Source organism: Pristiophorus japonicus, chromosome 23 (genome assembly GCF_044704955.1).
Source record: "Pristiophorus japonicus isolate sPriJap1 chromosome 23, sPriJap1.hap1, whole genome shotgun sequence".
Lineage (NCBI taxonomy): Eukaryota > Metazoa > Chordata > Chondrichthyes > Pristiophoridae > Pristiophorus > Pristiophorus japonicus.
In genome coordinates this window covers 37,679,384-37,703,130 of record NC_091999.1, presented here as the reverse complement: position 1 = coordinate 37,703,130, position 23,747 = coordinate 37,679,384, and the positions used below count along the sequence as shown (strand labels likewise).

At 49.7% G+C, this 23,747-nt stretch overlaps 1 protein-coding gene across 1 annotated transcript in view; it reads left to right on the top strand.

The window, feature by feature from the left end:
• LOC139235350 (zinc finger protein 154-like) overlaps positions 1-21,330 on the top strand; it is a gene marked incomplete at both ends in the record, with an annotated part of 82,167 nt that extends 60,837 nt beyond the window's left edge. Inside the window, one exon of the mRNA XM_070866490.1 lies at positions 21,033-21,330. Within this exon, the coding sequence (XP_070722591.1) occupies positions 21,033-21,330 (298 nt within the window). The remainder of the gene's footprint in view (positions 1-21,032) is intronic.
• Between the last annotated feature and the right edge of the window lie 2,417 nt (positions 21,331-23,747).

Below are 23,747 nucleotides of genomic sequence, written 5' to 3'. Positions count from 1 at the left end.
ATCAGCCATGATCTTATTGAATGGTGGTGCAGGCTCGAAGAGCCGAATGGCCTACTCCTGCACCTATTTTCTATGTTTCTATGTAATAAGCAATCAATCAATAACAAATAAAAAGGTCGGCAAATCGGTTCTTTCTCACTGTGTAGATCTGCTCCGGGTGATGTACCCCCAACCTCCCACTGACTGCAACTCAACTTGCATGTTTGTGCAGTCAACACTCAGAGAAAGCTCAGAATCTCTTTAGTGAACTTAAACTGGGGTCTCAAGAGATCTCTTGCAACACAGAAAGCAAAAAGAAAAATGGACCACAATCAATCTATAAATAAATAAACACAAAAAAATGAGAAGACCTACCTTCAGCGGGCCGCCGATGAGGGAGCCCATTCGGCCAGGGACAGGGGCGGCACGCTTCGGGCCCCTCCCACACAGCTGCAGAGCACACGCAGAGATTCTGGGGGCGAGGAGCGACTGCACATGCATGCATACTCTAGTGTGCCTGTGCAGAGGTCCTGGCACTGTTTTCAGCTCCGGGACCTGGCTGCGCCTCCATCGAGGTGAGGCTGGGGAGTGGCCAAACTCGGCCTGAAGATTTTTGGCGCCCTAATCGGTGTAGAAAAGCGGCGCACCTCTGGTGAGTTCGACAGAAATCTCTGCTGGTCAAATTTGGGCCCCAAGAGTGGGATTGTTTCAAATTTACCAATTTAGCACTTTGTTCTCACCAATGTGTGTGGTCCCTTTAAATCTGCTGCACGGTGTCTCTTCCAGCGGTGGGAGCTGGTGAGCGGTCCCTTTAAATCTGCTGCACCGTGTCCCTTCCAGCGGTGGGAGCTGGTGAGCGGTCCCTTTAAATCTGCTGCACGGTGTCTCTTCCAGCGGTGGGAGCTGGTGAACACCCTGCGCAGGATCCCGCGATTGATGCGTGACCGTGCGGCCGCCCACCTTAGGGGGAACATTGGTGGGCGGCCCTCAACAGCTCAGCAAAACTTGTTCAGTGGCCCTCCAGCCCAAATAATGGCCCACCCCTGCACCAAACCATCTTTAACCATCTTCTGCCTCCTGACGTATCTGGAAAAGCTTCTGCAATGATTACCATAATTGAGCACTCTCTTCTTTTCCAAAGATCGCTGAGCTTCTCTAATGGCTGCTTTTGTCTCCCTCAGTTGGCGGTGATATTTCTCTCTATTCTTCTGTAAACTGAATTCATCTGGATCTGAACTGGGTTCAATGTGAAATAGTTCAGGGAATCAGGCATCATTCACCCCTCGGCCTACGCTGGACGGTTCCTTAGTGGAGAATCAGAGTGGTTACAGCACAGAAGGAGGCCATTTGGCCCATCAAGTTTGTGCCAGTTCTTTGCAAGAGCCCTTCAGCTAGTCCCACTCCCCCGCCCTTTCCCCGTAGCCGTGCAAATCTTTTTCTGTCAGGCACTTATACAATTCCCTTTTGAAAGCCGCGATTGAGTCTGCCTCCACCATCCTCTCAGGCCGTGCATTCCAGATCCTAACCAGTAAGGATTCCTCTGGAACCGCGCCGTATATTTGTCAGGATACTGAAACCCAGCTTTCTTACACTCCACTCCTGGAGGTCCCACTCCCTGAGCTCACAACCTAGAGCGGGGTCAGAGGAGTTCCACAGTGGAATGAACATGGTTCAGTCCTGGATGTGATTACCAGCAGAATCCAAACCCTGCAGTCACTTGTGAACTCGCTGGTGTCTCAGCAGGCTGAATGATCGAGTGAATCCCTTCCCACACATGGAGCAAGTGAATGACCTCTCCCCGGTATGATCTCGCTGGTGTCTCAGAAGGTGATAATTGTTGTGCGTGTATATACCCTGTACACTCAATGTACAGTTACATAAGACCTATGATTGTATCTTTACACTGTATACAATATGCCTGTACCACCAGAGGGTGCAACAGGTGGAGACCGAGAGGTCACCTGCACACCGCAGGTATAAAAGGGAGCCCACCTTACTGTCACCTCATTCAGGAGCTGCAATAAAAGGACTAAGGTCACAACAGTGCAAGTGCAATACCTTACCTCGTGGAGTCATTACTCGAGTGCTGGCAAACACTACAGTAATTACTGTTGAATGTGTTTCCACACATGGAGCCGGTGAACGGCCACTCCCCAGTGTGAGTGCGCTTGTGTGGCCGCAGTTCCTTTTTGCTTTTAAAGCTCTTCTCACAGGCAGAACATTTAAAAGGTCTCACATTGATGTGAACAAGTTGGTGTGTCAGTTGGTGGGTTGACGAAATGAATCCTGACCCACACACGGAGCAGGTGAAGGTCTCTCCCCAGTGTGAACTCGCTGGTGTGTTAGCAGCTCACATGACCGAGTGAAACTCTTTTTGGAGTTTATCTGTAAAACATAACATTACTCCGTGTCACCCTCCTAGATGACACACCAAACATTTACAAGGCCCCTCTTTTTTTCTGTGTTTTTCTTTTATTTTTGTTTTTTTTTTGGGCACTAAAATCACATTTTTTCCCCAGTGCCACCTCTTCCCACACACGGAGCAGCTGCACAGCCTCCCCCTCCAAGTATGATTGTGTTGATGAGTTTCCAGCTCAGACGGGTAATTGAATCCTTTCCCACAGTCCCCGCATTTTCACGGTTTCTCCCCAGTGTGACTGCGATTGTGTTTCGCCAGGCCACAGGATCGGCTGAATCCTCGTCCACACACACAACACGTGTACGGTTTCTCCCCGCTGTCAACTCTGCTTTTTGCTTCCATGTTATGTTTGATGATATCCAGGTCCCGATGAATAGACCGGCCGATTTTGATGTGATGTTGGAGTTAAATTTCCCATCTACAAGTCCTCCCCTTCTAATAACCTGTAAAATGAATATAAATCAAATAAAAGGGAGTGAGAGAGAACCCAGAAAAACACAAAGGCTGTTTGTAAAACTGAGTTTAATAAATTGGGAAATTTGTGGGGCAGGCTCGATAAAAACAGTCACCATGAAAGCTGCCGGATTGTCACTAAAATCCCAACTGGTGCACTAATGTCCTCCAGCGATCTGGGGATCGCGCGGGAGAGTCAAGTTGAGGTCGAAGACCGGCAGAGAAGGCTCGAAGGACCATATGGCTGACTCCTGCTCCTAATTCTTATGTTCTGATGGAATGGAACCTGCCACCCAACCTGTCCCACGGCTTTTACCACCCAGAAGGAAAAGGGCAGCAGGTGAATGGGAACAGCATCATCTGCAAGTTCCCCTCCAAGTCACACACCATCCGGACTTGGTCATATATCGCCGTTCCTTCATCGTCACTGGGTCAAAATCCTGGAACTGGCTCCCTAACAGCACTGTGGGAGTACCTTCACCACACGGACTGCAGCGGTTCAAGTAGGTGACTCCCCACCACCTTCTCCTCCCGTGTAATTAGGAATGGCCAATAAATGCCGGCCTTGGCAGCGACGGCCACAGCCCGGAACACATTTAAAAATCTGTAAATGTTTAATGGATTAAAAGTCTCTCCAGAAATACTTGTTCCTCAAACACTTTCCCATTTTGTGGACAGGGTGTGTTTAACAATCTAATCTCCCCCAGAGCCCACCTCCCCGGGGGCCCCGCACGGGCCCAGAGCCCACCTCCCCGGGGGCCCCGCACGGGCCCAGAGCTCACCTCCCCGGGGGCCCCGAGCCCAGAGCCCACCTCCCCGGGGACCCCGCACGGGCCCAGAGCCCACCTCCCCGGGGGCCCCGAGCCCAGAGCCCACCTCCCGGGGGCCCCGCACGGGCCCAGAGCCCACCTCCCCGGGGGTCCCGCACGGGCCCAGAGCCCACCTCCCCGGGGGCCCCGCACAGACCCAGAGCCCACCTCCCCGGGGGCCCCGCACGGGCCCAGAGCCCACCTCCCCGGGGGCCCCGCACGGGCCCAGAGCCCACCTCCCCGGGGGCCCAGAGCCCAGAGCCCACCTCCCCGGGGGCCCCGCACGGGCCCAGAGCCCACCTCCCCGGGGGCCCAGAGCCCACCTCCCCAGGGGCCCCGCACGGGCCCAGAGCCCACCTCCCCGGGGGCCCCGCACGGGCCCTGAGCCCACCTCCCCGGGGTCCCCGCACAGGCCCAGAGCCCACCTCCCCGGGGTCCCCGCACGGGCCCAGAGCACACCTCCCCGGGGCCCCGCTCGGGGAAAGGCCGGAGCCGCAGGTTGTTGATCGGGGCCTGAGGCCCACAGCGGGTGTGTGTGAAGCGGATAATGCGGAGTGTTGTCTCTGGGGCGGGCGGGGCCTGGGCCCGCACTCGGTGTGTGTGAAGCCCGCGGCCCCCTGGGGTTTATTAACCCGCTCCCTCCCTCCGCCCATCTCAGACACAGCCGCCCCACCGCGCATGCTCGGTCACACTGCCAGGGTGATTGACGGCGGCACCGGGCCAATAGGAAGAGCGGAGGCGGGATTGGAGGACTGGGAGGGAGGTTGGTCCTCCAACCAATCGGAGTGTGCGAGGGGCGGGGCTGAGCCCGGATCTCCCGCACTGAGCATGTGCGGGCGGCGGCGACAGTTGATGGAGCCCGGATGATGTCGGTTGTCGGCGCGGGGCAGGAATTGGAGCCCCGCGTGGGGCTGGTGAGCGTCATGAACACGTGGTGTCGGGCCCAGGGCCAATCACAGCCCAGAGGCTGACCCCGGGCTTGACCCGCGGTGACAGGCCCGGGGTCAGCGGGGTCACCGGCCGCCAGCTGGGATTTGCGAAGGAGGAAAAATGGGAGATATTCTAAAGCAAATGGTGCAATTTGCAGGTGAACACAAAGCTGTGAGGGGGCAGGGTCCGCTGATCAATCTGTTCCAGCATTAATAGCAGTATAGAGTACAACAAGCAAGTTCTGGTCAACCTTTATCACTCACTAGTTACACTCAGATATTGAGGGTTGGCCACATTCTGGGACATCAATAATAACTTTCAAAACCAGCAATGGTCAAAGGGAACATTTTCTGGTGTTTTGGGGCAGGTGCAGGGAGTGGGTCTTTCAGTGAGTCGGACAGGCTCGATGGGCCGAATGGCCTCATTCTGTGCCGTATGATTCCCTGAAATGGTGAGAGTCAGGGAGTGAGTGGTCAGGGAGAGCCCATCACCAAAAGAGGGAGATATTACAGATATATAGGGAGGATCAGAGTGTATAAAGAGGTGACGGGAGCACAGACACCCAGTTTCAGCACCTTCAGGGGAGGGGAACCAGTGAGTGTAGAACTGAACCCAGCCAGAGTCAGTATCTTCAGGGGAGGGGAACCAGTGAGTGTAGAACTGAACCCAGCCAGAGTCAGCACCTTCAGGGGAGGGGAACCAGTGAGTGTAGAACTGAACCCAGCCAGAGTCAGTACCTTCACGGAAGGGGAACCAGTGAGTGTAGAACTGAACAAAGCCAGAGTCAGTGCTTTCAGGGAGGAGGCACGGAGGTTTAGGGAGGGAGTTCCGGAGCTTGGGGCCTCGGCAACAGAAGACAAGGCCACCAATGGTTGAGTGATTATAATCAGGGATGCACAGGAGGGCTGTATTCGAGGAGCGCAGACATCTCTGGGGGTTGTGGGGCTGAAGGAGATTACAGAGATAGGGAGGGGCGAGACCAAGGATGTATTTGTGAAAAAGGATGAGAATTTTGAAATCGAAGCGTTGCTTAACCTGGAGCAAATGTAGGTCAGTGAGCACAGGGGGTGATGGGTGAACGAGACTTGGTGCGAGTTAGGACACGGGGAGCCGAGTTTTAGATGAGGTGAAGATTACGTGGGGTAGAATGTGGGAAGCCAGCCAGGAGTTTGTTGGAATAGTCAAGTCTAGAGGTAACCGAGGAATGGATGAGAGTTTCAGCAGAGGGTGAGCTGAGGCAGGGATGGAGATGGCGATATTACGGAGGTGGAAATAGTCGGTCTTGGTTTTCTGAGGATATGTGGTCACAGAATTCTGGATAAGATCATCCGCCATTTTCATAGAATGAAAGCGCAGGAGGCAATTCGGCCCATCGTGCCTGTGCTGGCTCTATGGTAGAGCTATCCAATTAGTTCCACTCCCCTGCTCTTTCCCCATGGCTCTGCAAATATTGCCTCTTTAGTATATATCCAATTGACTTTTGAAAGCCACTATTGAATCTGCTTAGACCACCCTATCAGGCAGTGTATTCCAGATTGCAACAACTCGCTGTTTATTCAATGGTTCCTCATGTCGCCTCTGTTTTTTTTGCAAATCACCTGAACTCTGTGTCCTCTGGTTACTGACCATTCTGCCACTGGAATGTGTTTCTCCTTATTTTTCTATGAAAACCGATCATGATTTTGAACACTCGATCAAATCTCCTCTTAACCTTTTCTGATCCAAGGAGAATTACCGCAGCTTCTCCAGTATCTCCACATAACTGAAGTCCCTCCGCCTTCATACCATTCTAGTAAATCTCTTCTGGTCCCTCTCGAAGGTGTAGATACCCTTCTAAAAGTGTGGTTCCCAGAATTGAGCACAATGTGTCAGCTGAGGCCTAACCAGTGTTTATAAAGGTTGAGCATAACTAAACATCAAATGCTGCTATTTGTGTGATGGAGTTTAGACGGGCGAGGTTTATCCAGTCAGTTGGATGTGAGCTGAAACATGTGCACTTGAAGCAGAGAGCCAGGGACAGGAAGATATTCTGCACAGCCCACACATCACTTGTTTCCCACTTGACCCAGAAGGATGTATTAAATGCAACAATTCATTTGATTTGACTTTAAATAGTTTTGTTTATAAATTTAATTTTGCTTCTGTAATTTTATTTCTGAACTCAGATTCACGACCACATTTTATTTCTCCCACTGAGCCCCTCAACTTAATCTGGCAGTGTAATGTTGGCGAGTTGTGATTGATTGCCCTGGGAACCAACAGGAAGAGAGGTCAGAGGCCGGAGGGCCCAGGGAGCAGCGTGTTCTGCAATCAATCGCGGTGCTTGAGGGGTGGATCCTGAGTCGGCCTGTCAGGTGAATCTGTGTGAACTCCTGTTAAACTATTCATCTTTTAAAGTTAAATCGGGATTTCCTTTGTCAGCAAAACAGTTTAACATTTGTCAGTATTTTATTTCCCTGGAGTTCCTATTATGAGTTTCAGACACTTCAGTGCCAAGTGAACCAGGTGTTTAAAGGTCATTCATTTCCCTCATGTCGCTGTTAGTTAAAGATACAGAGATTGATTTCCCTTCATTATGCATCTTTTGTAAGTAAACAAAAATTCTTTCTGTTAGCAGTGAGTCACATTCTGCACTGGGGGAGACGGCTGGTGGCTTCAGGCTTTAAAATTCTCATCCTCTTGTTCAAATCCCTCCAAGGCCTCACCCCTCCCTATCTCTGTAACCTCCTCCAGCCCTCCAATCCTCTGAATAAGGAGAAACAATTTTCAGTGTCAGAAAGTTCAGTAACCAGAGGCACAGATTGAATGTGATTGGCAAATGAACCAGATGCTACATGAGGGGACTAATGAAGCAGCGAGATGTTCTGGCCTGGAACGCACTGCCTGTTCGGGTGGTGGAAGCAAATTCACTTGTAACTTTCGAAAGAGCTAAACAAATTTTCAGCGTTATGGGGCAAGAGTAGGACAGGAGTCCTTGAGTGCATCTCGCTCGCTAACCGGTTTTCAGATCTGGATACTGATGAGGGCGATGGTTTCTCTGGAGAGTGCAGCCAGAGCCATGTCCACGACACCGTGGGTGGCTCAGCTGCACAGGGCGGGGAGGAAGAAGAGTGGAAGAGCAATAGTGGCAGTGGATTTGATAGGGGAAAAAACAAGCGCCTCTGCAGGCACAGACATGATTCCAGGATGGTGTGTTGCCTCCCTGGTGCACGGGTCAAGGATGTCCCTGAGCGGCTGCAGGACATTTTTGAGGGGGGAGGATGAACATCCAGAGGTTGTGGTCCATATCAGGACCAATGACATAGGTAGAAAGAGGGATGAGATCCTGCAGGCAGATTTTAGGGATCTAGGAAAGAGATTAAAAAACAGGACCTCAAAGGTAGTAATGTCCGGATTACTCCCGGTGCTCAATGCTGGTGAGTACAGAAATAAGAGGATAGACCAGATGAATGCATGGCTGGAGTTTGGTGCAGGAGGGAGGGCTTTAGATTCCTGAGGCATTGGGAGCGTTTCTGGGGGAGGTGGGACCAGTACAAGCCGGACAGGTTGCACCTCAACAGGACCGGACAATATCCCCACTGGGGGTTTTGATAGTGTTTGGAAGGCAGACGAAACAAGGGCTAGAAAATAGACAATAAGGGAGTTTGGCAGCGCTAAATGCCAGTGCCAGTGTGTTTCAATGAGATCACCTCTCATTCGTCTAAACTCCCGAGAGTATAGGCCCATTCTACACAAACTCTCATCATAAGACAAGTCCTCTCATCACAGGAATCAATCTAGAAATTCTTCAATGCCAATACAAGGAGTCTAGGGATTGAGGCAGATAAGCTGAGGGCACAGACAGACATGTGGGGGTATGATATTGTAACTATTAGTGAAACACGGCTAAAAGAACTGCAGGAATGGCAGCTCAACATTCCTGGTTACAGGGTTTTAAGACAAGACAGAGACAGGGATAAAAAAAGGAGGGCGTGTCGCAGTGTTGATTCAAGAAACAATTCCAGCTGTGGGGACCGATGATATGTTCGAAGGATCAACAAATGAGGCCACATGGAGGAAGTGAAGAACACAAAAGGGGCGATCACACTGCTGGGGATGTACTATAGACCCCCAAACAGTCAGAGGGAGACAGAAGAGCAAATATGTCAGCACATTTCTGATATGTGCCAAAATAATAGGGCAGTAATAGTCGGGGATTTCAACTACCCAAATATTAACTGGGATAGAATTAGTATGAAAGATATAGAAGAAGCAGAATTCTTAAAATGCATTCAGGAGAACTTTTTTAGCCATGACGTAGCAAGCCCAACAAGAGAGGGTGGTTCTGGACTTAGGTTTAATGAATGAAGCTTGGGCAGGTGGAAGGGGTATCAGTGGGAGAGCATTTTGGTGCTGGTGATCATAATTCAGTTAGATTTAGGGTAGTTATGGAAAAGGACAAAGATGGACCAGGAATAAAAGTTCTCAATTGGGGTAAAGCTAATTTTACTAAGCAGAGATGTGATTTAACCAAAGTGGACTGGAAACAGCTACTTGAAGGAAAATTAGTGTCAGAGCAGTGGGAGGCATTCAAGGAGGAGATAGCGAGGGTTCAGAGCAAGTGTGTTCCCTTAAGATAAAGGGTGGGACTAATAAATCTCGAGCCCTGAGATGTCAATATTAGAATATCAGAGATAGGAGAAGGAGTAGGTCATACGGCCTCTCGAGCCTGCTCCGCCATTCAATAAGATCATCGCCCTCAACTCCACTTTCCCACCTGATCTCCATATCCCTTGATTCCCCGAGAGTCCAAAACTCTCTCTATCTCAGCCTTGAATAGACTGAGCATCCACAGCCCTCTGGGGCAGAGAATTCCAAAGATTCACAACCCTCTGAGTGAAGAAATTTCTCATCTGACTTAAATGGCCTACCCCTTATCTTGAGCCCCCGAATTCTAGTCACTCCAGCCCAGGGGAATCGAGCTCTCTGCATCTATCCTGTCAATACCCTTCAGAATCTTGTATGTTTCAATGGGATCCTCTCTCATTCTTCTAAACCCCAGAGAGTATCGGTCCATTCTACACAATCTCACATCGTAAGACAGCTCGCTCATCCCAGGAATCAATCTTGTGAACCTCCATTGCACCATCTCCAAGGCAAGTATATATTTCATTATATAAGGAGACCGAAACTGCCCAGTACTCCAGGTGTGGTCTCACCAAGGCCCTGTACAATTGTAGCAATAGATCCTTACTCTTATACTCCACCCCCTTACTGCTTGCTGTACCTGCATCTCGCTTTCTGTGTTTCTTGCACAAGGACACCCAAATCTCTCTCAACACCAACATTTAAAGTTTCTCACCATTTAAAAGATATTCTGTTTTTCTATTCTTCCTCCCAACGTGAATAACCTCACATTTCCCGACATTATACTGAATCTGCCACCTTACTGCCCATTCACATCGTCTGTCTATATATCTTTGCACTCTTGTGTTCTGCTCACAGCTTACTGTCTCACCGAGCTTTGTATCATCAGCAAATATTACACTGGGTCCCTTTATCTCGGTCATTAATATAGATTGTAAATAGCTGAGGCCCCAGCACTGATCCTTGCTGCACCCCACGAGTTACAGCCTGCCGGAAGCCCCGCCCCTCACACACTCCAATTGGTTGGAGGACCAACTGTCCATTTGGTCCTCCAGTCCCGCCCCGCTCTTCCTATTGGTGGGGAGTTGCCGTCAATCACCCCGGGCAGTGTGAGCTGAGCATGTGCAGGCGGCGGTGGCAGACGCTGACGCAGGAGGTGAGCGAGATCCAGGGAGTGGGTTAAAGAAACGCTGGGGGCAACAACACCGAGTGCAGCCCCGGGCCCGGATATAAACCGGGGAACATTCTCCCCACACCGGGGGAAATAAACCGGGGAACATTCTCCTCACACCGGGGGGGGATATAAACCGGGGAACATTCTTCCCACACCGGGGGGGGATATAAACCGGGGAACATTCTCCCCACACCGGGGGGGATATAAACCGGGGAACATTCTCCCCACACCGGGGGGGGATATAAACCGGGGAACATTCTCCCCACACCGGGGGGGATATAAACCGGGGAACATTCTCCCCACACCGGGGGGGGATATAAACCGGGGAACATTCTCCCCACACCGGGGGGGATATAAACCGGGGAACATTCTCCCCACACCGGGGGGGAAATAAACCGGGGAACATTCTCCCCACACCGGGGGGGGGATATAAACCGGGGAACATTCTCCCCACACCGGGGGGATATAAACCGGGGAACATTCTCCCCACACCGGGGGGGATATAAACCGGGGAACATTCTCCCCACACCGGGGGGGGGGATATAAACCGGGGAACATTCTCCCCACACCGGGGGGGGATATAAACCGGGGAACATTCTCCCCACACCGGGGGGGGGGATATAAACCGGGGAACATTCTCCCCACACCGGGGGGGGGATATAAACCGTGGAACATTCTCCCCACACCGGGGGGGAGAGATATAAACCGGGGAACATTCTCCCCACACCGGGGGGGATATAAACCGGGGAACATTCTCCCCACACCGGGGGGATATCAACCGGGGAACATTCTCCCCACACCGGGGGGGGGATATAAACCGGGGAACATTCTCCCCACACCAGGGGGGATATAAACCGGGGAACATTCTCCCCACACCGGGGGGATATAAACCGGGGAACATTCTCCCCACACCGGTGGGGGGGGGGATATAAACCAGGGAACATTCTCCCCACACCGGGGGGGATATAAACCGGGGAACATTCTCCCCACACCGGGGGGGGGATATAAACCGGGGAACATTCTCCCCACACTGGGGGGGGATATAAACCGGGGAACATTCTCCCCACACCGGGGGGGGGGGATATAAACCGGGGAACATTCTCCCCACACCGGGGGGGGATATAAACCGGGGAACATTCTCCCCACACCGGGGGGGGGGAGATATAAACCGGGGAACATTCTCCCCACACCGGGGGGGGATATAAACCGGGGAACATTCTCCCCACACCGGGGGGGGGATATAAACCGGGGAACATTCTCCCCACACCGGGGGGGGATATAAACCGGGGAACATTCTCCCCACACCGGGTGGGGGGGATATAAACCGGGGAACATTCTCCCCACACCGGGGGGGATATAAACCGGGGAACATTCTCCCCACACCGGGGGGGGGATATAAACCGATGAACATTCTCCCCACACCGGGGGAGGGATATAAACCGGGGAATATTCTCCCCACACCGGGGGGGGGGATATAAACCGGGGAACATTCTCCCCACACCGGGGGGGGATATAAACTGGGGAACATTCTCCCCACACCGGGGGGGGGGGATATAAACCGGGGAACATTCTCCCCACACCGGGGGGGATATAAACCGGGGAACATTCTCCCCACACCGGGGGGGGGGATATAAACCGGGGAACATTCTCCCAACATCGGGGGGGGGGATATAAACCGGGGAACATTCTCCCCACACCGGGGGGGGGGGATATAAACCGGGGAACATTCTCCCCACACCGGGTGGGGATATAAACCGTGGAACATTCTCCCCACACCGGGGTGGGGATATAAACCGGGGAACATTCTCCCCACACCGGGGGGGGGATATAAACCGGGGAACATTCTCCCCACACCGGTGGGGGATATAAACCGGGGAACATTCTCCAAACACTGGGGGGGATATAAACCAGGGAACATTCTCCCCACACCGGGGGGGGATATAAACCGGGGAACATTCTCCCCACACCGGGGGGGGGGATATAAACCGGGGAACATTCTCCCCACACCGGGGGGGGATATAAACCGGGGAACATTCTCCCCACACCGGGGGGGGCTATAAACCGGGGAACATTCTCCCCACACCGGGGGGGGGGAATATAAACCGGGGAACATTCTCCCCACACCAGGGGGGGATATAAACCGGGGAACATTCTCCCCCACACCGGGGGGGGGATATAAACCGGGGAACATTCTCCCCACACCGGGGGGGATATAAACAGGGGAACATTCTCCCCACACCGCGGGGGGGATATAAACCGGGGAACATTCTCCCCACACCGGGGGGGGGGATATAAACCGGGGAACATTCTCCCCACACCGGGGGGGATATAAACCGGGGAACATTCTCCCCACACCGGGGGGGGATATAAACCGGGGCACATTCTCCCCACACCGGGGGGGGGGATATAAACCGGGGAACATTCTCCCCACACCAGGGGGGGGATATAAACCGGGGAACATTCTCCCCCACACCGGGGGGGGGATATAAACCGGGGAACATTCTCCCTACACCGGGGGGGGGGGGATATAAACCGGGGAACATTCTCCCCACACCGGGGGGGATATAAACCGGGGAACATTCTCCCCACACCGGGGGGGGATATAAACCGGGGAACATTCTCCCCACGCCGGGCGGAGGGGATATAAACCGGGGAACATTCTCCCCGCACCGGGCGGGGGGGGGATATAAACCGGGGAACATTCTCCCCACACCGGGGGGGATATAAACCAGGGAACATTCTCCCCACACCGGGGGCGGGGGGATATAAACCGGGGAACATTCTCCCCACACCGGGGGGAGTGGATATAAACCGGGGAACATTCTCCCCACACCGGGGGGGATATAAACCGGGGAACATTCTCCCCACACCGGGGGGGATATAAACAGGGGAACATTCTCCCCACACCGGGGGGGAATATAAACCGGGGAACATTCTCCCCACACCGGGGGGGGGGGATATAAACCGGGGAACATTCTCCCCACACCAGGGGGGGATATAAACCGGGGAACATTCTCCCCACACCGGGGGGGATATAAACCGGGGCACATTCTCCCCACACCGCGGGGGGGATATAAACCGGGGAACATTCTCCCCACACCAGGGGGGGGGGATATAAACCGGGGAACATTATCCCCCACACCGGGGGGGGGATATAAACCGGGGAACATTCTCCCCACACCGGGGGTGGGATATAAACCGGGGAACATTCTCCCCACACCGGGGGGGGGATATAAACCGGGGAACATTCTCCCCACAGTGGGGGGGGGGATATAAACCGGGAACATTCTCCCCAAACCGGGCGGAGGGGATATAAACCGGGGAACATTCTCCCCACAACGGGGGGGATATTAACCGGGGCACATTCTCCCCACACCGCGGGGGGGGATATAAACCGGGGAACATTCTCCCCACACCAGGGGGGGGGATATAAACCGGGGAACATTATCCCCCACACCGGGGGGGGGATATAAACCGGGGAACATTCTCCCCACACCGGGGAGTGGATATAAACCGGGGAACATTCTCCCCACACCGGGGGGGGGGGGATATAAACCGGGGAACATTCTCCCCACACTGGGGGGGGATATAAACCGGGAACATTCTCCCCACACCGGGGGGTGGGGGGTTATAAACCGGGGAACATTCTCCCCACACCGGGGGGGGGGATATAAACCGGGGGACATTCTCCCCACGCCGGGGGGGGGATATAAACCAGGGAACATTCTCCCCACACCGGGCGGAGGGGATATAAACCGGGGAACATTCTCCCCACACCGGGGGGGGGGATATAAACCGGGGAACATTCTCCCCACACCGGGGGGGGAAATAAACCGGGATACATTCTCCCCACACCGGGTGAGGGATATAAACAGGGGAACATTCTCCCCACACCGGGGGGGGGGATATAAACCGGGGAACATTCTCCCCACGACGGGCGGGGGGGGATATAAACCGGGGAACATTCTCCCCACACCGGGGGGGGGGATATAAACCGGGGAACATTCTCCCCACACCGGGGGGGGGATATAAACCGGGGAACATTCTCCCCACACCGGGGGGGGATATAAACCGGGGAACATTCTCCCCACACCGGGGGGGATATAAACCGGGGAACATTCTCCCCACACCGGGGGGGGGATATAAACCGGGGAACATTCTCCCCACACCGGGGCAGGGGGGATATAAACCGGGGAACATTCTCCCCACACCGGGGGGGGTGTGATATAAACCGGGGAACATTCTCCTCACACCGGGGTGGGATATAAACCGGGGAACATTCTCCCCACACCGGGGGGTGGGGATATAAACCGGGGAACATTCTCCACCTACCTGCTGGGTCCTGGGTCCGCTCCAGCCCGAAGGAGCGGTCAGTGCATGCGCTGTGTCTGCGTCAAACTCTCAGGGATCGTCTGTAAATCAACGAGAAATAGTAATGGACCAGGGAGCGTCTGTAAATGAAGGAGCAATGGTGACTGAGCAGGGAGCGTCTGTAAAGAATTCTAGAATCACAGAATATTGCAGCACAGACGGGGGCCATTCGTCCCATCGAGTCTGCGCTGATACTTTCGGGGAGCAATCCGGTTATCCCACTTCCCCCGCTCTTTCCCCAAATCCCTGCAATATCATTCTGCTTCAAGTCTTTGTCCAATTCACTTTTGAAGGCTACTATTGACTCTGTCTCCACCGCTCTGTCAGGCAGTGCATTCCAAACCCTAACCACTCCTTGTGGGAAAATGGTTTTCCTCATGTGACCTCTGTTTTTGCCAATCGCCTCAAATCTGTGCCCTCTGGTTATCAGTGTTAGAAACAGTTTCTCTATTTATTCTATCTCATCTTCATGATTTTTAACACCTCTATCAAATCTCGTCTTAACCTTCTCTGCTCCAAGGAGAACAATCCCAGCTTCTCCAGTCTCCACATAAATGAAGTTCCTCATCGCTGGCACCATTCCAGTAAATCTCTTCTGTCCCCTCTCCAAAGCCTTTGTGTCCTTCCTGAAGTGTGCCCAGAATTGGACACAATCCTCCAGCTGGGCTCGAGCTAGTGTTTTATATCGCTTTAGCATAACTTCCCGGCTTTAGTACTCTGTGCCTCGATTTATAAAGCCCAGGATCCTTTACGCTTTATTAACAGCTTTGTTAACCTGTCCTGTGACCTTCAAAGATTTATTAAAATCTTTAAATATTTCAAAAAATGTAGCAGAAATGGAGAGTGGTCAGGGAAAGTCTGTAAAGGAAGGAGAAATGGAGAGTGGTCAGGGAGCGTCTGTAAAGGAAGGAGAAATGGAGAGTGGTCAGGGAACGTCTGTAAAAGAAGGAGAAATGGAGAGTGGTCAGGGAGCGTCTGTAAAGGAAGGAGAAATGGAGAGTGGTCAGGGAGCGTCTGTAAAGGAAGGAGAAATGGAGAGTGGTCAGGGAGCGTCTGTAAAGGAAGGAGAAATGGAGAGTGGTCAGGGAGCGTCTGTAAAGGAAGGAGAAATGGAGAGTGGTCAGGGAACGTCTGTAAAAGAAGGAGAAATGGAGAGTGGTCAGGGAGCGTCTGTAAAGGAAGGAGAAATGGAGAGTGGTCAGGGAGCGTCTGTAAAGGAAGGAGAAATGGAGAGTGGTCAGGGAGCGTCTGTAAAGGAAGGAGAAATGGTGACTGGGCACGAAGCTCAATTTAAAAATTCTCATCCTTATTTTCAAATCCCTCCGTGGCCTCGCCCCTCCCTATCTCTGTAACCTCCTCCAGCCCTACAACCCTCCAGGATCTCTGGCCTCCTGCACATTCCTGATTTTAATCACACCACCATTGGTGGTCATACCTTCAGCTGCCTCGGCCCTAAGCTCCAGAATTCCCTCCCAAAACCTCCCTCCTCCTTTAACACCCTAAGAGCATAAGACATAGGAGCAGGAGTAGGCCATTTGGCCCCTCGAGCCTGCTCCACCATTCAATAAGATCATGGCTGATCTGATCATGGACTCAGCTCCACTTCCCTGCCCGCTCCCCGTAACCCTTTACTCCCTTATTGTTCAAAAATCTGTCTATCTCCACCTTAAATATATTCAATGACCCAGCCTCCACAGCTCTCTGGGGCAGAGAATTCCACAGATTTACAACCCTCTGAGAGAAGAAATTTCTCCCCGTCTCAGTTCTAAATGGGCAGCTCCTTATTCTAAGACTATGTCCTCTCGTTTTAGTTTCCCCTATGAGTGGATGCAAATATCCTCTCTGCATCCACCTTATCGAACCCCCTCATTATCTTATATGTTTCAATAAAATCACCTCTCATTCTTCTGAACTCCAATGAGTATAGGCCCAACCTATTCAACCTATTTTCAAAAGACAACCCCCTCACATCCGGAAGCAACCTAGTGAACATTCTCTGACAGCCTCCAATGCAAGTATATCTCTCCTTAAATAAGGAGACTAAAACTGTACGCAGTACTCCAGGTGTGGCCTCACCAATACCCTGTACAGTTGTAGCAGGACTTCTCTGCTTTTATACTCTATCCCGCTTGCAATAAAGGCCAACATTCCATTTGCCTTCCTGATTACTTGCTGTACCGACATACTAACTTTTTGTGTTCCATGCACAAGGACCCCCAGGTCTCTTTGTACTGCAGCACTTTGCAGTTTTTCTCCATTTAAATTATAATTTGCTTTTCTATTATTTCTGCCAAAGTGGATAATCTCACAGTTTCCCACATTATACTCCATCTGCCAAATTTTTGACACTTATTGAGCCTTTGCAGATTTTTTGTGTCCTTCTCACAATTTACTTTCCCACCCATCTTTGTATCATCAGCAAACTTGGCTACATTACACTCTGTCCCTTCATCCAAGTCATTAATATGGATTGTAAATAGTTGAGGACCCAGCACCGATCCCTGCGGCACCCCAGTAGTCACTGTTTGTCAACTGGAAAATGACCCATTTATCCCGACTCTGTGTTTTCTGTGAGTTCGCCAATCCTCTATCCATGCTAATATATTGCCCCCAACCCAGTGAGCTTTTATCTTGTGCAGTAACCTCTTATGTGGCAACTTATCGAATGCCTTCTGGAAATCCAAATACACCACATCCACTGGTTCCCCCTGATCCACTCTGCTTGTTACATCCTCAAAGAACTCCAGCAAATTTGTCAAACATGATTTCCCTTTCATAAAACCATGCTGACTCTGCTTGATTGAATCATGCTTTTCCAAATGTCCCATTGCTGCTTCCTTAAGAATGGACTCCAGCATTTTCCCAACGACAGATGTTAGGCAAACTGGTCTGTAGTTTACTGCTTTTTGTCTGCCTTCTTTTTTAAATAGGAGCATTACATTTGTGGTTTTCCAATCTGCTGGGACTGCCCCAGAATGCAGGGAATTTTGGTAGATTAAAACCAATGCATCCACTCTGCAGCCATTTCTCTTAAGATCCTGGGATGTAAGGCATCAGGTCCAGGGGACTTGTCCACCTTTAGTCCCATTATTTTACCTAGTACCACTTCATTACTGATAGTAATTGTATTAAGTTCCTCCCGACCTATAGCCCCTTGATTATCCACTATTGGGATGTTTTTAGTTTCTTCCACCGTGAAGACCGACACAAAATATTTGTTCAACGTCTCTGCCATTTCCCTGTTCTCCATTATTAATTCCCCAGTCTCATCATCCAGGGGACCAACATTTACTTGAACCACTCTTTTCCTTTTTAACTCTCTTTAAAATGTGCCTATTTGACCCTCGGAGTCAAATTCTATCTGATAATGCTCCTGTGAAGCACCAGGGGCCATTTTACAGAGTTATTTCAAGGCTGAGATAGATACATTTTTGGCGTTTCAGGGAATCGAGGGATATGGAGATCGGGCGGGAAAGTGGAGTTGAGGTTGATGATCAGTCATGATGTTATTGAATGGTGGAGCAGGCTCGAGGGGCCGTATGGCCTACTCCTGCTCATAACTCTTATGTTCTTAAAGGCGCTATACAAATGAAAGTTGTTGTTGTCCATAAAGGAAGGAGAAATGGTGATGGGTCAGGGAGAGCATTTGATCAGGACTGGGAGAAATGGCAGATGGACAGCTTATAGGGAGCGATAGAGTGAGGGAAAGGAGAGAGAGAGAGACTATGTACACAAGAAATGAACTGTAAAGTTGGGTGGGGAAGTGGAGGTGGGGAAGTGACAGCAGACAAAAGGAGGGACAATGGGAGAAGGGAGAGTAATAAAAGACATATACAAAATAAAAAAACTTGCATTTATTTTGCACCTTTCACCACCACCAGATGCCCCAAAGCCCTTTACAGTTAATTAAGTTCTTTTTGAAGTGTAGTCACTATCGTAATGTAGGAAACGCAGCAACCAATTTACAATGTGATAATGACCAGATAATCTGCTTTACTGATGTTAAGGGAAAATATTGGCCAGGACATCGGGGATAACTCCCCTGTTCTGCTTGAAATAGTGCAATGGGACCTTTTACGTCCACCTGAGGGAGCAGACGGGGTCTCGGTTCAACATCTTATCCAAAAGACAGCACCTCCGACAGTACAGCAGTCCCTCAGCACTGCACTGGAGCATCAGCCGAGAGTTTTGTGTTCATGTCTCTGGAGTGCGACATCAACCCACAACCTTGTGACCCAGAGGCAAGTGTGTTACCCACTGAGTCACAGCTGACACAAATACTGACATAGTTACAGCAGGTTAGCTCAGTTGGAGATGTTAGATGATGCATTTATCAATGCTTAGATATTTTGTCTATTGCTCAAAATCATCTCACGAACACCCTGTACAATTGTAGCAAGACTTCTCTACTTTTATACTCCATTCCCCTTGCAATAAAGGCCAACATTGCATTTACCTTCCTGATTACTTGCTGTACCTGCATGCTAACTTTTTGTGTTTCATGCACAAGGACCCCTAGATCCCTCTGTACTGCAGCATTTTGTAGTCTCCATTTAAAAAATAATTTGCCTTTTTATTCTTCCTACCGAAGTGCAAAACCTAACATTTTCCCACATTATACTCCATCTGCCAAATTTTTGCCCACTCACTGAGCCTGTCTATAACCCTTTGCAGGTTATTTGTGTCCTCCTCACAACTTGCTTTTCCACCTATCTTTGTATCAGCAGCACATTTGGCTGCAGTGCACTCCGTCCCTTCATCCAAGTCATTACTATAGATTATAAATAGTTGAGCCCCCAGCACTGATCCCTGTGGCAACCCACTAGTTACAGTTTGCCAACCTGAAAATGACCCATTTATCTGTGTTTTCTGTTAGTTCGCCAATCCTACATCTATGATAATATATTACCCCCAACCCTGTGAGCTCTTATATTGTGCAGTGACCTTTTATCTGGCACCTTATCGAATGACTTCTGGAAATGCAAATACACAACTGCTACTGGTTCCTCTTCATCCACCATGCTCGTTACATCCTCAAAGAACTCCAACAAATTTGTCAAACGTGATTTCCCTTTCATAAAACCATGCCGTCTCTGCTTGACTATTATGATTTTGTAAATGTCCTGCTACTATTTCCTTAATAATGGACTCCAGCATTTTCCCAATGATAGATGTTAGGCTAACTGCTCTATAGTTTCCTGCTTTCTGTCTCCCTCCCTCCCTTGTTGAATAGGGGTGTTGCATTTGAGGTTTTCCAATACACTGGCACCTTGCCAGAATCCAGGGAATTTTGGAAGATTACAACCAATCCATCCATTTTCTCTGCAGCCACTTCTTTTAAGACCCCAGGATGCAGGCCATCAGGTCCAGGGGACGTCCAACTTTAGTCCCAATAGTTTGTCTGGTACTTTTTCTCTAGTGATAGTGATTGTTTTAAGTTCCTCGCTCCCTGTGACCCCTTGATTATCTATTATTATTGGGATGTGTTTCGTGTCTTCCACCGTGAAGACCATACAAAATATTTGTTTAAAGTCTCTGCCATTTCCCTGTTTCTCATTTTTAATTCCCCGTCTCATCCTCGAAGGGACCAACCTTTATTTTAGCTACATCTTCCTTTTTATATATCTGCAGAAGCTCTGACTGTATTTATATTTCTTGCCAGTTTACTCTCAATCTAGCTTCTCCCTCTTTATTATTTTTATTAAGTCAATATTAAAACCACACAGCAGAAGGAAAGAATGTTCCAGAGAAACTAGAATTGCCTCTTCTGAATTTCGCTCCTGTACTTACAGTGATGACTTTTGTAAACTCCTTTTGCAGGGTGTTAGAAGGGGAGGATTTGAAGAAGGGAAACTCAAACTAAACGTCACGTCAAGATCAGATAGAGTCACTCGATTCATCAGGACTTGAATATCATCGGCCTTTGAATGTGGAAGTAGAAATGTTTTTTTGTTTTGTTTATGTGGAAAGATTACAAACATCAGTGTGACTGAAAAAGCACTGAGACACACACCCGAGTGAGAGTGTATCAGTGCACTGATTGTGGAAAGAGCTTTAACCAGTTACACATCGTGAAAAACCATCGTACCATTCACAGCGGGAAGAAACTGTAAACATGTTGTGTGTGGAGGAGGCTTCAACTGATCATCCAACCTGGAGAGACGGAATCACACCCGCACCACGGAGAAACCGTGGAAATGTGGGGACTGTGGGAAGGGATTCAGCTCCCCGTCTGCGCTGGAAATTCATTAACATATTCACACAGGGAGAGGCCGTTCACCTGCCCCGTGTGTGGGAAGCGATTCACTCAGTCATCCAGCCTGGTGAAACATCAGCTTGTTCACACTGGGGAGAGGCCGTTCACCTGCTCTGAATGTGGGAAGGGATTCCCTCAGTCATCCGACCTGCTGAAACACCAGCTTGTTCACACTGGGGAGAGGCCGTTCACCTGCTCTGAATGTGGGAAGCGATTCACTCGGTCATCCCGCCTGCTGACACACCAGCAGGTTCACACCGGGGAGAGGCCGTTCACCTGCTCAGAGTGTGGGAAGCGATTCACTCATTCATCCAGCCTGGTGATACACCAGCGAGTTCACACTGGGGAGAGGCTGTTCACCTGCTCTGAGTGTGGGAAGTGATTCACTGTGTCATCCAGCCTGCTGAGACACCAGCGAGTTCACAAGTGACTGCAGGGGTTGGATTCTGCTGTTATTGCAGCTGTTAATCACATCCCGACTGAATCGTTTCCATTCCGACAGTTGACGTTTGTTTCTGATGATAATAACCCTATAACTGGGCTGGAATATAATATTTTGATATTTCAATAACAGAGTGTGTCGACATTTAATGTTCCAAGATAAGGGGAGACTAATTGATGTCCTGTTACTGACTGCACCATTTTGGGGCCTTTTCTCCTTTCTAACTCTGGATTATTTCAGTTCTCATACCTTCAGTTACTCTCGTGGACAAATGCCAGTTCCACTTACCTTTCGGAGTGCCTCTCCTAGCCTTTGGGAAGGTGTCGGTAACATGACTGGGAGCCCTGAACACAAAACCCAGTCTGTGAATCACTTTCAGATACTGGACTTAGTGTGTGTCCCACAGCATCTCTCTCACCTTCGCTGTGTGAATGGAGCATCACGCCTGCAAACCTGGGTTCAATTTAAATTTGAATCCACTCAGGAAATGTATTTAAGAAAATACAAATCGCATCAAATAATTGCCAACGGTTTCGAGTCATCAAGATGAACAAGTAAATACATCCCGGACCAATATTCCAGCTCTACATTCACAGTAGAAAGTCTGTTATCAAACTCCTCGAGTAGACAGAATAGAGAACAATGCTAACTCTAAGAATATCTAGCATCTGTTGTAAATATCTTTCAAATCCCGACTGATAAAATCTGGCGTTTTCCTTTCAGTTGAAGTGAATGGAAGATGAGAGGGGTGTTGGCATAGGGAACTCGGTTAATTCAGCTTCTGAAAGGTGTTCATGTTTAGTTCATTCCATATCGGGGAAAATGTGGTTGTTATCATTAGAGAGAGATTTCACTGAGCAGCAGTTGGTGTTTGCAACCAACTAGCCGAGGATATTTTCATCATACAATGTTTAGATTAGAAATATTATGTTAGAATAAGAAGAGTTCAGAGACTAGTGGTTTGTGCTTGTCACAGGAAGACCAGTGCTTCCAGCATTGTTGATGTATGTTGAAGAAAATGCAGACTTGTGTCTCTGGACTATGTCGTAGCCAAAGACGACCATATCAGGCAATGCCAGTTCCAGTTGGATAAGAGGTTGATGGCATAGCAAAAGATCCAGCAATTAAAACAAAATCATCTCCAGTTATCTGCAGACATCGAATGTCGCAGCATGCTGACAAAGTTGAATGTAAAAATTTAAATATTGAGTTAAATTATTGGAATCGATTGTTTTAGAATTGAATTGTTATCGAATGGAAAAGTGGTGAAGTTATGCTAAACTTGTATCGAACCTTGGTTAGACTTTGTGTGTGCAATTCTGGTCACCATATTATAAAAAGGATATGGAGGCACTGGAGAGGTGCAGAGAAGATTTACAAGGATGATACCAGAAAGGCGAGCGTTTCCCTATCGGGAAAGGATGGACAGGCCAGGTCTCTTTACTCTTGGAAAAAAAAGGCTGAGGGGTGACCTAGTGTCTTTAAAATGATGAAAGGTTTTGATAGAGTAGATACAGTATTTCCACTTGTGGGGACCAGCATAATTAGAGGCCATCAACATAAGATAGTCACCGAGAAATCAAATGGGGAATTCAGAAGAAACCTCTACCCAGAGAGTGGTGAGAATGTGGAACTCGCTGCCACAGGGAGTGGTTGAAGTGAATAGTATCGATGTATTTAAGGGAGGCTAGAGAAACAAATGAGGGAGAAGGGAATCGAGGGTTATGTGGATGTAGTTAGATGAGGAAAGAAGGGAGGAGGCTCGAGTGGAGCATAAACGCCGGCATGGACTGGTTGGGCCGAATGGCCTGTTTCTGTGCCGTATATCCGATGTAATCCTATTGTCCAAGTCACACTGCTCGAAGGGGAAGATAAATGACTTGCATCCAAACGCAATTGTTACTTTTGTCTTCTTCGTAAAATGACAAAGTCTGGGCATAATTTGTTTGTGAAATTAAAACTGATTTTATATATATATATATAATATATTGCTAAGCTTCGCTGGTCAAACACATGGGAAGGAAAATTTTGCTGAAAATTGAGATAATTAAGTTTTATTTTTGAAAAGGTCCCGTCTCTGTGGTTCTGTCTAAACTATGTATTCGGAAATAAGTTTTTGGGAGTGACTGTTATGCTAAAGGTAACTAACATCCTTCCTCTTGGAGACTGAATTGCTCTCTGGCATATTTTGGAGAATAAAAGGTCCAAGAAGAGGTTCGGTTAAATAAAATTAAACAAAGAAACTGGGTCAAAACTTGGACCAAGTGGGAATGTTTGATCGATGTTTA